The sequence below is a fragment of the Equus quagga genome, chromosome 1 (assembly GCF_021613505.1).
Source record: "Equus quagga isolate Etosha38 chromosome 1, UCLA_HA_Equagga_1.0, whole genome shotgun sequence".
Taxonomy (NCBI): Eukaryota; Metazoa; Chordata; class Mammalia; order Perissodactyla; family Equidae; genus Equus; species Equus quagga.
Window position 1 is genome coordinate 19817252 of NC_060267.1, and position 17913 is coordinate 19835164.

At 39.3% G+C, this 17913-nt stretch overlaps 1 protein-coding gene across 1 annotated transcript; it reads right to left on the bottom strand.

Annotated features, from left to right (window-relative positions):
- Nucleotides 1–7246: 7246 nt before the first annotated feature.
- LOC124227970 (olfactory receptor 8S1-like) lies at nt 7247–16292 on the bottom strand. Its single transcript, XM_046642154.1, has 2 exons — nt 15512–16292; nt 7247–7644 (listed from the first exon to the last, which is right to left on the bottom strand). Exons 1-2 carry the CDS (start codon nt 16290–16292, stop codon nt 7247–7249), a joined length of 1179 nt encoding a protein of 392 aa, XP_046498110.1.
- Between the last annotated feature and the right edge of the window lie 1621 nt (nt 16293–17913).

Genomic DNA, 17913 nt, shown 5'->3' on the forward strand with positions numbered 1-17913 from the left:
GCACTGCAAAGGCTTTGAAAATTCAATTGAAATTGGTACCAGGCCAGCCCCAGTGGCGTGCTCTGCTTCAGCAGCCTGTGTTCAGCTCCAGGCGTGGACCTACACCACTTGTCTGTCAGTGGCCATGCTGTGGTGGCAGCTCACATACAAAGAGAGAAAGATGTTAGCTCAGGGCGAATCGTCCTCAGAAAAAAAAAGAAGAAGAAATTGGAACCAGAGCCCACAGAAAACAAGCCAAGATATGTGATCAAAACATAACCAGGTTAGGGCCGATCCCATGGCTGAGCGGTTAAGTTTGCACACTCTGCTTCAGCAGCCCAGGGTTTCACCAGTTCAGATCCTGGGCATGGACCTAGCTTCACTCACCAAGCCATGCGGAGGCAGCATCCCACAGAGCACAAGTAGAAGGACCTACACCTAGAATATACGACTATGTACTAGGGGGCTTTGGGAAGAAAGAAAAAAAAAAAAAACAAGATTGGCAACAGATGTTAGCTCAGGTGCCAATCTTTAAAAAACATAACCGGGTTAACTGCCTGGTGAAAAAGATAAATCAACATTCTCCAAAAGATTTAAACAGGACTCAGAGTCACATAAGATAATATTCAAAATGTCCAGGATATGATCCAAAATTACTCCACATACTAAGTGAAAAACCTAAACAACTCCCAAAAGAAAAGGCAAACAATAGATGCCAATCCCAAGATGACTAAATGTCAGAATTATCAGACAAAGATTTAAAGCAGCTATTATAACCATGCTCCAAGAAGTCAGGACTGTTGAAATGAATGGAAAGACAGAACTTCTCAGTAAATAAATTGGAATTATAAAAAAACAAACTAAATAAATTTTAGAATTGAAAATTCAATAACAGAAATTTAAAAATTCACTGTAGGGACTCATAGCAGAAAGGAAATGACAAGAAAGAGTCACTGAACTTGAAGATAAAAAGTATTCAATATAAACAAGAGAAGGAAAAAAGAGTGAAAAGAATTGAAAATAGACTTAAAAACATGTAGGACATATCAAAAGGACCAATATTCATGTGACATAAGTCCCAGAGGGAGAGGAGAAAGAGATTACAGCAGAAAAAATATAGATAGTTGAAGAAATAATGGTTGAAAACTTCCAAAATTTGGTGAAAGGCATAAATTTACACATCCAACCAGCACAGAAAAATCCAAATGAATAAACTTAAAACCACAGTCAGACACATCATAATCAAACTGCTTAAAACCAAAAGATAAAGAAAAAAACTTGAAAGCAGACAGAAATACAAGACATTATATATAGGTGAGCAAAGATTCAAACAATAGCATTTAGGCCAGAAGTCAGTGGAATATTTTTAAATGACTAGTTATTGGTCCAGATAGCTTCTAAAATCTCTTCTGTGTGTTGCAAATTGAATATGGTGTTTGGATATAACCGGATGAGGAATTGTACACCCAAAAAAGGAGATAATGAATAACCCACTAAAGTTTACTACCTTCTCTGCATGAGAAGGATTAGAGAGAAAAAGAAAAGACCTTACTATTCTCTAGGGCAGTGATTCTCAAAATGTAGCCCTTATACTCCTGGGGGAGCCAAGATTTTCAGGAGAATACCAGGAGGTCAAAACTTCTCATAATAATGCGTAGACATTATTTACCTGTGTTGACATTTACTGCAATAGTGCAAAACCAACAATGGGTAGAAGTGCTGACCTCTTAGCATGAATCAAGGCAGTGGCACCAAACTGTGCTAGAAGACACTATATTCTTTACCACCACACATTCATAGAAAGGAAGGGAAAGAAAGCAAGTTTTATTTTAAATATCTTTGATGAAACAATAAAAATTATAATTTTATTAAATCTGAACCCCTGAGTACCCTTCTTTTTAATATTCTGTGTGGCAAAATGGAAAGTATACTCAATGCACTTCTGCTGTGCAATGAAGTTTCGTGGTTGTCTCAAGGGAAAGCTCTTCTGCAATCGTTTGAGCTACAAACTTTTTCATGAAATAGCATTTTCATTTGAAAGAACAACTGAGACACAAACGATGGTTATTCAAAATTGGGTATTTGGCAAACACATTCTCAAAAATGAACAAAGTGACTCACTAACATTTCAAATAAAAGAACTGACAGTATTTATTGCCAATGATAAAAGTCAGGCTTTCAAGCAACAAATAAAATTTTGGAAGACCCGTATCAGCTAAAACAAGTTTGACATCCTCCCCACGCTTTCTGTTGAGATCAGTGGTGATATTAATAATTGTGATTTTTGCATATTGTATAGTGAAATGTGTCAGTATTTGGAACATCTGCCTAGCTCAGTGAACTAATACTTCCCAAATGGCCAATGCACTGCAATGTCACAATGTAAGTTTACAAAATTATGAATGGGTAGAAGATTCATTCAAAGGACAAAAGAGACCAATGGTTTTTAATGTAACGGAGTATGAAAAGCTCATTGATAAGGTTTCAGATTTCACATTGTAACTAACCTTTATGAAACTACCACTCGTAGAATTTAAGTATATTATCAAAGAATATCCACAATTATCTGAAAGGCTATTAAAATATTTCTCCCTTTTCAGCTACATTATCTGTGTGAGCCTGAGTTTTCTTCATATACTTTAAACATGGCAACATGTTATAACAGATTGAATGAAAAAGCAGATATGAAAATCCAGCTGCCTCTTGTTAAACAAGACATAAATGAGAAATAATGCCACTCTTCTCACCCAATTATTTTTGTTTTAGGAAACTATTTTTCATAAAATCTGTTATTTATGTTAATATATTGATATACATACATATACAGACATACATACATGTTTACACATACCTACACACACACACACACCACGTAACAAAAGCTTTCTTAGAAGCACTTCAATAATTTTTAAAAATGTAAAGAGGTCATAGGTGCAAAAAGTTTGAGAATCACTGCTCTTGAGAATGTCTCTGATGATCAAAATGTGAGTAATGGAGACAAACAGAAATAATACGGGCATTGGGCGAGATATGCCTCCCACCTTCGAGGATTTTCTTGGCCTCACTCAGGCCCCAGGTCTCAAGGCAGCCCCTGTGTAAGGAGGGCAATCCCAGAGAGAGGGAAAGGGCAGACCTCTGGAATGCTGTGGGACAAGGCACTGGAGGAGACCTTAATCTTTTGAAGAAGACCTTCAGACCTTCACCTGACAAGTCACAGTCCAGTGGGAAGATGCCTAAGGGGTCTAACATCCCTGCCCGACATGGACTGTGAGAGCAAAGAGAGGGGTTTCCTTGAGTTCCCACTGCTCTGTATCTCAAGAAAATTTACAGTCAGACTCACAGGATGGCAAGTTGTGTATCTGTCCTCAATTCATTCTTGGCCTGCTCTGGAGCTTCCCTGACACCAGAGGGGAAATGCAAGGAAAGACGGGTTGACTGCTGGGCTGCTGACAAGCTGGTCACAGGACTTGGGTGAGCTTCAAAGATACAGCTGTGGAGTTCACCTAGAAGAAGTAGGATTTACTAGACTTTTCTCAGTGAAAACAGCATAGAATAAGATGAGCAAGAACTAGAGAAATAGCATCATTTGGGCATGATATCAGCAAACCCAGTTTGATCTTCTGGTTGGAGGAGGAGGAAGAGTTGATGATAGAGAAGGATAAAATTCTCCAAGTACCTGTCTAGATTTGTAGGTTTTACTTAAAACCAAAGGGTCAAATCTTAAGCAGGATATTTTTCAGGTAAAAGTCATTTAATTGTGTAAAAATGGAGAGAAATCATCTTAGAGAAAAACTCAATGAATATAATCAGTGCAAGATCTAACTTTACTCAACACAAGAAAATTCATACTGATGAGAAGTGCTCTGTTGTAATTAATGTGGAAAATGTTTCAGAGCTGCTCTTAACTTCTGATGTATGTATGAGTACACAATGGAAAGAAACCCTACGAATGTAAGGACCACAGGAAAGCCTTTGGTAGGTCTCATCCCTTAGGATATATAGGAGAATTCACACTAGAGTAAAACATTATGAGCATAAGTAGTGTTTTCAAGTCTCCAGCATTAGACCTGTCCTTAGAGGGCACAGGAGAATTCAAACTGGGGAAGAGCCCTATAATGTAATCGATACAGAAAGGCTTTCCATGTCAATTCTACCATCAGTGCACACATAAGAATTCACACTGGGAAGAAACCCTATGAATGCCATGATTGTGGAACAATCCTCAGAAAGTACTCACATTTGACATATGCATGAGGACTTACACTGGAGAAAACCCTATAACTGTAATCCACATGGAAAATCTTTCAGGAGTAGCTTTTCCCTTACTGTGTACAACAGAATACAAAAGGGAATCAAGTGACTGTGGGAAAGCCCTCAGTGTTACTTCATCCCTTAGGAAACATACAACAAATCACACTAAAGAAATGCTCTATGAATGTAACCTTTATAGAAAATCCTTCCACCGTGTTCTTCGCTTACTGTGCATAAGAGAGCACTCAGTGGAGAGAATCCCTATGAATGCAATGAGTGTTGAAAGCATTTATTGATCTGTCATCCCTTAGACAACATAAGAGAATTCACATGGGTCAGAAATCTTATGAATGTAACCAATGAGCAGAGGGCAATTTCTCTATCCTTATGTAACTGATGAGCAATCACACCAGGTAGAAACACTCTGAATGTCACCAATGTGAATGAGCCTTTCATTTTGCACAAGATAAATTACACAACAGGAATACACAAGAAATGTGTATCCCTTGTCTTCTACATTGGAGAAAATTCCTTTAATGGAATTACCAGGGCCAGCTTCACCAGCATGTGATGGTGCAGTCACACAGGGCTCCATGCTTGAGGGTTAATATGGAGGTTCCCATCTTAAAATTCTTAACAATTTCATTTTTGAGTTTGTCCTTTGTAAGTGAAGTTGTATAGGACAACGAAGCACATGCTGGAAGCCTGGAAGCAGATGCACAGTCCTGCCTCTTGCCACCTCCCCACCTCCTGGGGACAGGTTGTATATATCAATATATACAAGAGGTCTAAAATTATTTTTATATCTAAGTATTATATTTAAAAGTTTCCTTTGACATTAATATACACAAATATTCCAAAAAGATGTGCAATCTTCTCTACAAATCCTAAAAGAAATAAATCCATGGACCTATGCACCTAGGCTAGAAATCTGGATTATTTACCAATACTACAACCACAAGCTAACTACAAACTTAACAGATTAAACAGCCAACTTTACAAAGCACTTAAATTGATTCAGAAGTTATACTCTTAAAAACACAGAATTCGACTATGCATATACTGTGCTGGATAAACATTTATCTAGCACAAACTGCCATGAAATGACAGCAGTGCTGGAAACAAATCCCACATATTTCAGTCCCCACTGTACCACCACCAGAAGCAGCTTTGCCCCCCAACAACCGTCTAACATAACAGGTGTGATGATCCAACACCTCAAGGGATAACTCCAACTTAAAATCAACCCAAAGTTTTCACTATGCTAAAATATTTGGCAAGTTTTCCCTCTTACACTGGATTCCTGATGACCTATCAGCTTCCACCTTTCTTAGATTTCAGAAAAATCGATGCTCTTTCTTTGCCACTCATTTCCATTTCCCTTATTGGATACTTTGGAAACCTTCCCCTGCACAGTTCCTGTCCCACTTTCTGACATGTTGCCTCCTTCAACCATCAAAAGAATAAATAAAAGTTATATTTTATACTTATTTTTTTAAACCAATGGGGGGAAAAAAAACCCCTAGGGCCTTTATCAAGCTTTAGAGACAAGAAAGTACTTTTAAACATTAGCAAAAAAGTAAGATTTCAGGATTAGTATCCAAAGGCCTTAGTTATCCAGAAGAGAGTAAAACCTCCTTCATCCCATATTTTAGAATCCTAAAACATGACTTTCCAGAAGAAAAGGACCAGACTACAGGTAAAGCGCCTAGTTTGTTGAGAACTATTCTTTTGGCACTTGACAAACTTTCACATACAGCTGCTCCTTCTCCTAATCCACTTGTTGCTTTTATCTGGCCATTCTTCATATGCTCCTCACCTAAACGGGTCCTTTCTCCATGATCCAGTCGCCTTAAGTTCCATAAGATACAGGAACAAAGTCTCTGTCATATGCCGATAATAACAGCAGTGTCTGTAGTTGGATAAGGTTGAAGAAGGCAATATGTTAGATAAACTAATTCTGCCGTGTTGAGCCTCTGAACGTCAACAGTCATTTTTATTTTGAAATAATATTTATATCCTATTTTTCTAACTCATTACTATAAGTGCATTGTAAAAAAATGTGGAAAATACAAAAAGCACTACAGACAAAAGAAAATAAAGTGTGAGTACTCGTAAAGAAGCAAAAGCCTTAAAAATGAAAGCAAAACTTTAAAGAAATTAGACCGTTTTTAGAAAGGGAAAATTGAGGGTAGGGTGTGAATCCCCAAATAAGTTAAGACTCCAAGGAGGATTGCTCCTCCAGTAGTCACAACCGAGTAGAGGCTTTTCAATCTATAAAATAAAGAGAAATTTTCCCGAAGAAAATGAAGTGGGCACACTTCCCCTGCTTATTCTACCTTCCTTCTGTTCACTTTACCCGCACTGATCACGTAACGGGTCTCCTTCTGCCTCTTGCCTGCCTGGAGAACATTTATCTTCAGAAAACCTCGATTTCTGGCTATTCTAAAAACCGTTTTTGAAAAATTCTTAACATTTCCCACCTCCAGAAGTGAGGGCTCAAACAGAAAGACCTATGACTGATGAACACAGAAGGCCCGCCCAGGAGTTGGGGAGCCCTCAGGAGGCCAGAGGAGTGCAAACTAAAATGATGGCACACCCGGAATCTCCTTGAGAGAGAGGGCACAGCCTCCCAGAGCTGCCCCGCCCGCAGGGGAAGGTCCCGAGGGGGCCTTGACCAACAGGAAACCACGCGCCGGGCAGCAGCGAAGCCCAGTAATTGGGGTGGTGCTTCGCGCGAAGAGGGAATTAAAAAGACAAAAAACACCTCGAACTCTGCTCCCAGGAGCCCCGCGGTGGGGCGGGGAAAGCAGTCGTTGGCCAATGAGAGCAGCTGTTCCCCTGGCCCCGCCCCTGCTGCCTTCCCGCCCTTTACCCAGGCAGGAGGGCGCCGGCTCCTCGAGGCCCCGTGGCGGGCGAGGGAGGGAATCGGTTAGGGCTCACGGGGAGCGCACGAGGAATAAGCAGAGCGAACACAGACAAATAATTGTCAAGGGGCGAAAGGTGTCTGTTAGGGTCAGGCCAGGGGCCAGAGAGCGAAAGGAGCACCCAGAGGGAAGGTTGCGTCTGCGAGGCTGGGGAGAGGAGCGCGCCGGCCCAGCGGACGGCTGAGGAATCTGAGGTGAGGAAGAGTCGCTAACCGCGGAGCTAGGTGGGGCAGCGAGCGGGAAACAGGCCACTTCCTCGGAAAGAGTGGCAGGGGCAGAGCCGCGAGACCTCCTTTCTCCAGCGCGGGGCGCAGAGATTCTGAACGACTAACGAAATACCTTTTCCCTTCCCGAGCGCCTGCATGTGTGTCCTCAGTGTTCTGATGGTCGTTCCCACCACGGCTCCCGGGTGGCGAGCGCAGTGGCCTTGAGCTCGCAGGCCTTCTCTTCACCTCGTTCTCCTGCCCATCAGCGAGGTTTTGGCCAGCTATGGGATTAAAATTAACCCCAGGTGTTGCTGTTAGTTTATGCCTTTAAAAATGTGTAAATGATAAACATGACAACGTACTTGTAAATACAAATGTCTTCAGGAGAATTTCAGTTTTTGCTTTTGTAATGCTGGGACTTAATTCTCAAACTTTATGCATATTAGAATCACCGGCAGGGCTTGTTTAAAAACAGCATATTGCTGGGCCCTACCCCCAAAATTTCTGATTTAGTAGGTTTAGGGTAAGGCCCCAGAATTTGTATTTCTTTGTTTTTGTGTAATTAACACATAACATTATATTAGTTTCAGATTACAACACAATGATTCGATATTTGTATATATTGCAAAGTGATCACCACCTTAAGACTAGTTAACATGTCACTATACGTAGCTACAACATTCTTTTTCTTGTGATGAGAACTTTTAAGACCTGCTCTCTTAGCAACTTTCAAATATGCAAGACAGTATTGTTGACTATAGTCACCATGCCGTACGTTACATCCAGGACTTATTTTATAACGGGAAGTTTGTACCTTCTGACCCCCCTCACCCATTTCACCCATCCACCCTCAACTCCTACCTCTGGGAACCGACAGACTGTTCTCTGTGTCTGTGCATTTTTGTTTTTTGGATTCCACAGATAAGTGAAATCGTACAGTATTTGACTTATTTCACTTAGCAGAATGCTGTCAAGGTTCATCCATGTTGTTGCAAATGGCAAGATCTCATTCTTTTTATGGCTGAAAAATATTCCTCTGTGTGTATGTGTGTGTTTCACTTTTTTTTTTATCCTTTTATCCATCAGTGGATACTTAGGCTGTTTCCATGTCTTGGCTATCATAAATAATGCTGCAGTGAACATAGGGGTGCAGGTATCTTTTCAAGTTACTGTTTTCATTTTATTGGGATAAATACCCAGAAGTGGAATTGCTGGCTCATATGGTAATTCTACTTTTAGTTTTTTGAGGAACCTCCATACTATTTTCCATAGTGGTTGCACCAATTTACATTCCCACCAACAGTGTACAAGAGTTCTCTTTTCTCCACACCCTCACCAAAACTTGTTATTTCTTGTCTTTTGATAATAGTCATTCTAACAGGTGTGAGGTGATAATCTCATTTGATTTGCATTTCCCTGCATTTCCCATTGCATTAGTGATATTCAGCATCTTTCATTGCCTAAAAGGTTACCTGTTGGCCATCTGTATGTCTTAAGAATTTGCATTTTTAATGAATTCCCAGCTGACGCTGTTGCTGCGGCTCTGGGGACCACATTTTAGAACCACTGGCCTAGCATATCTAATAAGTAGAATTTACTGAAGTTCAGGAATTGTGGTAAATGAGTAATTTATTTTACATGCAATTCTTATCAAAACTGTAATAGATAGGCATTAATATTTCTCTTAAAGGGAAGGAATCTTAGCTGAGGATAATGACTGAGATTACTTATTCTCAGAGAAGGCTACTGAAGTTTACAAAAACACACTGCTTCACCCTCACGCTGGCCACCAGCTTCACATTCTTCTTTGATCTAAAGAATAAGCAGGCATAGAACACTATTGTCCTATGGTTAAAAATACCTTTGCTCATAAAGAGAGACATATAGACCAATGGGACAGAATAGAGAGCCCAGAAATAAACCCTGGCATATACAGTCAAGTGATTTTTGACAAGGGTGCCAAGACTATTCAACAGAGAAAGGATAGTCTTTTCAACAAATGGTACTGGGGAAAAGGGATATCCACATGCAAAAGAATGAAGGTAGACCCTCACCTAACACCATATACAAAGAGTAACTCAAAATGGATCAAGGACCTAAATGTAAGGCATAAAACAAATAAAACTCTTAGATGAAAACAGGACAACACCTTCACAACATTGGACTTGATAATGATTTCTTGGATATGAAACCAAATGCACAGGTAACAAAAGAAAAAATAGACAAATTGGACTTCATGAAAATTTTAAAATTTTGTACATCAAAAGACACCATCTATAGAGTAAAACAGCAACCCACAAAATGGGAGAAAATATTTGCAAATCATTTATCTGATAAGGGATTAACATCCAGAATATATAGAGAACACCTAAAACTTAACAACAAAAAACCAAATGGACCAATTCAAAAATAGGCAAAGGACTTGAATAGACATTTTTCCAAAGAAGGTATATGAATGGCCAATAAGCACATGAAAAGATGCTCAACATCACTAATCATTAAGAAAATGAAAATCAAAACTACAGTGAGATGCCACTTCACACCCATTAGAATGGCTACTATTTAAAAAAAAAAGCAAACAACATGTGTTGGCAAGAATATGGAGCAATTAGAACACTTGTGCACTGCTGATGGGAATGTAAAATGGTACAGCCACTGTGGAAAGCAGTATGGCAGTTCCTCAAAAAAATTAGAAATAGGTCCAGCAATTCCACTTATGGGTATATACCCAAAAGAATTGAAAGCAAGGTCTCAGAGATATTTGTATAGCCATGTTCATAGCAGCATTATTCACTATGGCTAAAACATGGAAGCAACCCAAGTGTCCATTGATGGATGAATGGATAAGCAAAATGTGGTACATACATACAGTGAATATTATTCAGCCTTAAACAGGAAGACAATTCTGCAATATGTTACAACATGGATGAACCTAGGGACCATTATGCTAAGTGAAATAAGCCAGTCTAAAAAGATAAATACTATCTGATTCCACTTGTATGAGTACTTAGAGTAGTCAAAATCATACAGACAGAAAGTAGAATGGTGGTGCCAGGGGTGAGCGGGAGGGGAAAATGGGGAGTTACTATTTAATAGGTATAGAGTTTCAGTTTTACAGGATGAAAAGAGATGGATAGTGGTGATGGCTGCACAACAATGTGAACATATGTAATACCCCTCAACTGTACGCTTAAAAATGGTTATGATGGTAAATTTTTTGTAATGTGTATTTTAACACGATAAAAGAAATTTCAAGTACCTTTGCTAACTGTATTCCCTAGGAGTGTATCTTTGGGCAGATCATTTCACCTCTTCAAGCCTAGGTATCCTCAACATGGGCAGCTTGGGCTACAGCAGTTAGACCATCAAGAACCCTAATTTGTTACTATTTTTCCTTCTTGGATCGCATGCTTCAAGATTTTGTCTTGTAAAGTGGTGTATTTATTAAGAAACTGTTTCCTATTTCTTATTAATTCAAGACATTTTTGTTTCTGATGAGCATAAGATAACCATGGGTTGTCACCCTAAGTTGATATGTCAGCCAAAAGCAAGGAAATAGGATTTTATTTAGCATCCACAGACTTAAGTAGCTATGTGATTTCTCTTAGAACATTTGAAATGTTGAAAATTGTTTATGAACTCCTAGAGGTTTGGAGACCACAGGCTTAACACCACAGAAATGGTTGATTTTCAAGGTTCTTCCTCGAAATCTGTATGATTCTCCAAAGGTATGGCTTCCTATAGGCTCAGCACGGACATAGGGTTATGGAAGCTTGTACTAGATCATAATTGGCTTGACCAGGGCTTGAGGCTATAGGATAATTCCATCGATATCTCTGTTTCTTTTAACTTTATCCCAGAGATGAAATAGGAATGAGAAGTGAAAACGAAGTTCAGTTTGTATCAACACACTGCTTGAGATTTGGAGCTCAATTCAAAGAGTCGGCGCACAAACTGTGTGGTCTCCGAGGCCAGATTCTTGAACCTCTATCATGTGTGATAAATGGTCACTGCACTTGAACCAGATAAATTTTTCTAAATAATTATTCATTTTTAATTAATTATATAATGGAATATTACATAACTATTGGGGAAAAGCTCTTATTAATGTGACTCTCACAGATATTATGTAGAGTGAAAAAAGAGAGATGAATACATACTGTATCATTCCATATATATGAGGTTCAAAACAGGCAAAACTAAGCTGACAGTGTATGCCCAAAATGTCTAGTGTTTTCAGTAATCATTATGGTGGTAGTCTTGGTATTGTTATTCTGAGACTGTGTTGATGTGGAATAAAACAAGTGGATTATTATGACATATTCTAAATCTATCATCTCTTTATCCTTAATAATCATCAGGATTATTAATGTAGAAGAAAGGAGATACAGATGTAATACCAAAAAAATTAAGTTAAAAACTCTGTAGTCTTGAATTTGAATTAGAAATATCAGTATGAACTCATAAGGATTTTAATATGTATATGTATATCTGTAACTGCTATGTCCACCAAAAATGCCTAAAAACAATGTGCAAAAGAAAAAAAACAGTAGCAATGAGCACTCCTAGCATCTATATTGTGGTCTTAAAATATCATTTCACATTAGAAGAAACCAGGGCTTCTTAGAGGGTTGACCAATTCCAAGTCTAGAGCAGGAAATGTACAAGATAAGCTTGGAACATCTTGGCACACTAGATAGTTATGAAGCTCTCAAAGACTATTAGGTTTATATCAAAAGGACTCAGGAGCCAACTTGAAGATGTTCCACTAGCCAAGGAAGGGATAATTTGAGCATTAATAAGGATAAGAAATATCATAGATTGAGACCTATCAAATATGTTTAAATTCATGAGTTCCTAATGACATTTCAAAAAGAAAAGAATTGGTCCTTCACAGAAGATAATAGGAAACCAATCTGTTGTCTGAAACACTGGTAAATAAAAGGATCAAGCATTTATCTGGCCTTTCCCATATGAACTGTACCACTGTATAACAAAATAGTAGATGAAATAGATGAAGTGTCTCTTTATGTAAAAGGATTCCAAAAAACACATGGAAAAAAAATCACTGTTTTGCAACTCCCAATAAATTAAGAGATATGTACATGAAGTATCAATGGCTGCCAACATCACAGAGATTACTAGATATCACTTGCCTCCTATAGTCTTGCCATACACCACATATATCTTTAATATTTAGATCAAACCTGAGTCTGATATAGTCTCTGGAATCAGCTGCTAATTTGCAGAAAATATAAAAGATAAAGGAACGTGTGGAATTAGCCATGAGTATGCAAGCAGCAAAATCTAGATTGTGGGAAACTCTGCAGGGCAAACAGGCTGAGGCTGTCAGCATATAAAGTGAGGAAAAGATATAAAAGACAAGTCTATAGATTAAAAGAGACTTAAAAGACATCAAACATTTTTTAATTGGACAAGACTAAACTATATGACTAGTAATACACATTTCAGTGATAAAAGTATATTTTGAAAAAGCAAGGAGTGATTACTATAAAAGTCAGAATAGTCGTTACATATGGAGGAAGAGAGGATTATGACTGGCACAGGGCTAATAGAAGGGATTTCTAGAGTGAGTGGCAAAGTTCTATGTCTTCACAAGGGTTGTGCCCACCGGGGTCCATGAAGTACAAGTTCATATTGTCCTCTACACTTGCCTCGTCATGTTAAGTTATATAATCCTTGATAATTACATTAATTATTTAATTCATGTTGAATTAATATAATTCATATTTCAATCTCAGTAATGACATTACATAGTAAGGACAAAAAGCCCTTGGGAGATAGGGAGATGTAGAATTTTCTCGTCACCTATTGCACACCTAGTGTTAGTAGGTTGTAATGTCTGAGGAGCGCTTGTATGTGTGTGTATTTGGGAGGGGTAACACAGTGATTTGTATTTTAATTTTGAAAAGTATAAGATATAAACTTTAAATTCAACCAAGATTTTGTTGTAAAAGTTTATGCTTCTTTCTTTTTAGATTTAGTTCTCATTTAGCTTATAAATTTGGCAAATTAAATTCCCTTAAATGTTTAACGCTATTTACAAACTTTATCTCCTGTATTAACACTTGTTATACCCTGAAAGCATTCTGCACCATTTATTTGGCCTGAAATTGCACCATCTTTTGCTTTCATAATTGTCTGTCTCACGGACCACCATTTTGTGGTTACTCTGTTGATGTTTACTACCTTCAGAAATAAATTGTTCCTCTGGTTACCTTCCTTCAGGGTCCCTTTCCTCACATGAAGGGCCTCTTCAATCAAAGTAAGTATTGATTATCAGTGGGTCAACTGTGAGGGACATTTACATGGTCAAAGAATAATTTGCCTTAGAAAGTACCTTGGTTACTGATATCCTCAAATACCTAGAACTCTTCCAAGTATTAGACAATAAAAATATTCTTATCCACACTGACCAATTTTATTTCTTCTTCCTGTTTTCTGATTTGTCTGCTTGCTTGGTGCTTTTTAACAATATTGACTGAGTCCAGTACTTAAGTGCTTAAATTGTAGCTGTTCCTTCAACACTGGAGGACAGCAAGGCAGAGTTGCCATTACCCTCAAAGCCTGGCTTGCACTACTGTAATGACTAAAACATGGATTTTGGAGTCAGGCAAACTTGGGGTTGAATCTCTGTGACTTATTTGCTGTGTGACCTTGGGCAACTAACTTCTCTCAATTTCATCCATAAAATGTGGATATTATGAGGAATAAATAGGCTAATATTTCTAGAGCACTTAGTACTTTACAGACAGTGTTGTTATAGCTTAAGAAAGCAAATACAGTACTCTTTTCCTTAGCTCTTAATATCCTCTTTCTCATTTCCACATGTGGAAATCATAAACCCTCCCCTATTCTGAGACCAATCTCAAAATACACCTCTTCATCAAATTGTCCTGATTCCCTCAATATAATATAACCTTTTGCTTCTGCTTTAAAGTCCAAGCATTTTGTGCCTCATTAGTATACTTATTTTGCACCCATATTATTATTTTCCTGGGCTGATTTTCTTGACTCTCTCCCCCTGCATTTCAACAGTCTGGGATAGGAGTCTTTGAGTTTTGTTCCCACAGCACACATCACAACAATCATCACTTCAGTCTTGGAATAGCTTGCTTGAAAGCAACGGCAGCATTTTATTTATTGTTTTACCTCTGCCCCTAGTATTTTGCCTACACGGTAGAAGTTTAATAAATATTTCTCGATTGACCTACTGTCCTCCTAACATGGTCTCCTGGAAAGCAAGGGCCAGATCTTATGTGGTGGACCTCTACCTGTGTTTGTTGATTAGAGAATGAAATAAACCAGAAATTTTAATCCCTGGGTTGTTGCCATGGTAATGGGGCAGGTTTTTCAGGTCTGCAACATCAGTTGTGTTTACCCTTGGCTAAGAAATTGACTGCTCATCTCACTCCTGTTCACACTTTTCTCCTCACCTACTACACTTAGAACTAAAATTATGCAAGCTGCACAAATAATTTCTGTGTAGTTTCGCCAAAGCCCCTTTCCTGGGGCTCTGGCTCCTTCTTGCCCTAAGGCCACGAGGGGATGCAAGCAGCAAACTCCAGTCCTCAGGGGACCACGGGCACTTGACAGAGGGACCCTGCGAGGTCCCGGGGCTACCGCAACAGGTACTCGAGAAGGACTGGGCGCCTGGACTAAAAGTCAAAAATTCCCATCTTCTTGCTCACCCCTTTCTGCTACTCTGAAGGCTGGGTGGGTCTAACCTGTCCTGTTTAGTACTGTACTTCAGTTGTGGGGGCAATCGTGCTGACATTCAGAGCATGCGCGCCCCCTAGGAAGGAAGGGTGCTCCATCTGAGACCCGGGACGGAGCAGTGGCTTGGGGGAAATGTAGTCTCAGGGCCTGCTGTGCCACAAGTCTGGGATGGGGCCTGAGGCTGCTTGTGCTTCAAAATGCTGTTGCAGCGCTCTGCCTCTGAAGTAAAAGGCTGTTGTGTGCCTTATTAGTGACAGAGAGAAGTATGAGAAGTGGGTGAGAGGAGAGTGGTAAATAAATGGCAAGCGATAGGATATATAGGAGTACATGAGAAAGCCATTTGGTGTAAAAACTAATTGAGCCTGAACTTGTTTTTTCAAAAGGGCCTGACATGGCTGTTAAGCATGCATTGTATATCTGCTTTAAATAGAGCTGTCCCATAGAACAAGAGCACCACGGTGAGGTGGGAGGAGCAGGTGGAGAAGGCTTTGCCTCGGGCCCCAGAGGAGGAGATACTTAGGATAGCAAACATGATTTTTGAGTAAGAAAAGAGGATCAGGGGAAGTGTCACAAGTCCCAGAAATGCAGTAGACCCAGCCAGCAGGATGGTGTTAGCCATGGGATCACTGCAGGACAGAGGAAAGAGTGAAGGCAGTTCACAACTGAAGTAGGAGATGATATTGGGACCACAGAACTTTAAGCTCTGGATACAAAGATTATTCACTAGTGAGTTCAGAAACCCCGTCATCCATGCTGCACTGACCATTGCAGTGCAGAGAGGTCTATTCATGACCACAGTGTAGAGCAGAGGGTGGCAGATGGCAGCATAGCGGTCATAGGCCATAGCAGAGAGCAAGCAGCCCTCAGCACCCCCAGAAAGAATGAAAAAGAAACTCTGGGTGATACAGCCCCACACCGAGATGGTTTTCTTCTGAGACAGGAAATTCTTCAGCATCTTGGGCACAGTGACTGAAGAGTGGCACATGTCTAGGAAAGACAAATGTCCAAGGAAGAAGTACATGGGGGTGTGGAGGTGGGAATCGGACCTGATCACCAGGATCATCATCAGGTTCCCCATCAGGGTCAGGAGGTAAATCCCCAGGAAGAGAACAAAGAGCACGGTCTGGATATCTGGGTCACTGGACAATCCCAGAAGCACAAATTCTTCAATGATGCTAAGATTTTTCATGGTTTTTTAGGTACACTATCCCTAAAAACAAACAAATATTTATTCACTTGGTGGGACAATGATCTGAGTCATTCTTAGTGATTTATTTTTTTAATCTTAGGATTTATTTTTTAACTTATGCAGGATTCACATTTTGCTTCAAGCCTGAAATTGAATCTGAGGATAGATAAGTATCTGACTACCCTATTACCCTATTAAATACTGCAACTTTCTTTCTCCTGCCTAAGTTCTCCTTATCAAGCTCAACTTCTTTTTCCCCATGATACTTAACACTTTCTAACACATAGCATAATTGGCTCATTTAGTACATTAAAAAAATTATCTCTTCCTGCTAGAATTTATATTATACACAGGCAAGGATCTTTGTTTTTTTTTCAAGGGTGCATTCCTAAGTGCCAATAATTGTCACTGGCTCCATAATTTTTGTGTAAGAGAAGACAATCAGGAAAGTGTCACAGTCCTAGAAATGTAGTAGACCCAGCTGGAAGGCTCTAACTGAATATTTGTCAAATGAAAGAATGAATGCTTCCTCAGCTACAGTCTCTTCTTGTAACCCTCATTGCTACCAGCCTGCTGACTTTTTAGATGATAGACCCCTCACAGTCTCTATCCTCTCATGCTCTTCCACAGTGTTTCCTCAGCACCTGATATCATCCAAGACCTGGTGAACCCTAGAAGTCGCAACAAGTAAAAAGATATCAGAGGCAAAGCAAGAGAGACCCTTCTGTGGAAGGCTACTTTTCAGAACTGTTAGAGCTTAAATTCTTATACGTCTTGTCTGACATGTCAACAGAGACATGTTATCTGACCTCATATTTCCTGACGAGGATGATGTGGGACAGAAGGGTGACATGACTTGCACCATAGCTACATAGTCTCAGAGCTAGGACTAGGCCAGGTGTTCTGATTTCACATCCAATTCTCTTTCAAGTACTTTATGCACAGACAATGAATATTTGTGGATTTAAGGAGTTTTAAGTTTAGACTGGTATGGACTGGGGAGAAAGGAGTGACCCCCATTTTCCTTGGTCCTGTGAATTTTCAATATACCGTAAGGTTCTACAGCAGTTGCTGTGGTGGTAAAATGAGCACTAGACTCAGAGTCATAAGGCCCTTGGTGATTACTGACTGCAAAACTTATTCAAGATATAACCTTCTCAAATGCAAAATGGGAATGAAAATGAAGTCAAATGGGATAAATGTCTAAATAATCACTGACTAGCTTTATAAACATTTTTAAAAAAACTATATTTGAAGAAGATTGAAATGGAACATAGTAAATAAAAATTTGTCGTCTGTTGAGTGTCAAGTTCATGCATACTTTTCCCAGTTAAATATTTCGCTTATGCTGTAAAATTATGTTGTCACTAAAAGCACTTTTTTTTTAAATGGGAAAAGTGTTTTCTGGCTCCCAGTCCCTCCAAGCCTGATTCCCAAGACTTCTTCATCATTTGTTCTCTCCAGACAGTCTCCCTCTCCTTCTGGGACTCACTGACTTACCGCCTGCATTTTATATTTCACCCCCTCAGCGAAAAATCTTACTCTTCTTCCTTCTTTCCCTCCCTCTCTCAAACCTCATTTCACACATCCTCCTTCCTGCCACCACCTACTTACATCCTTA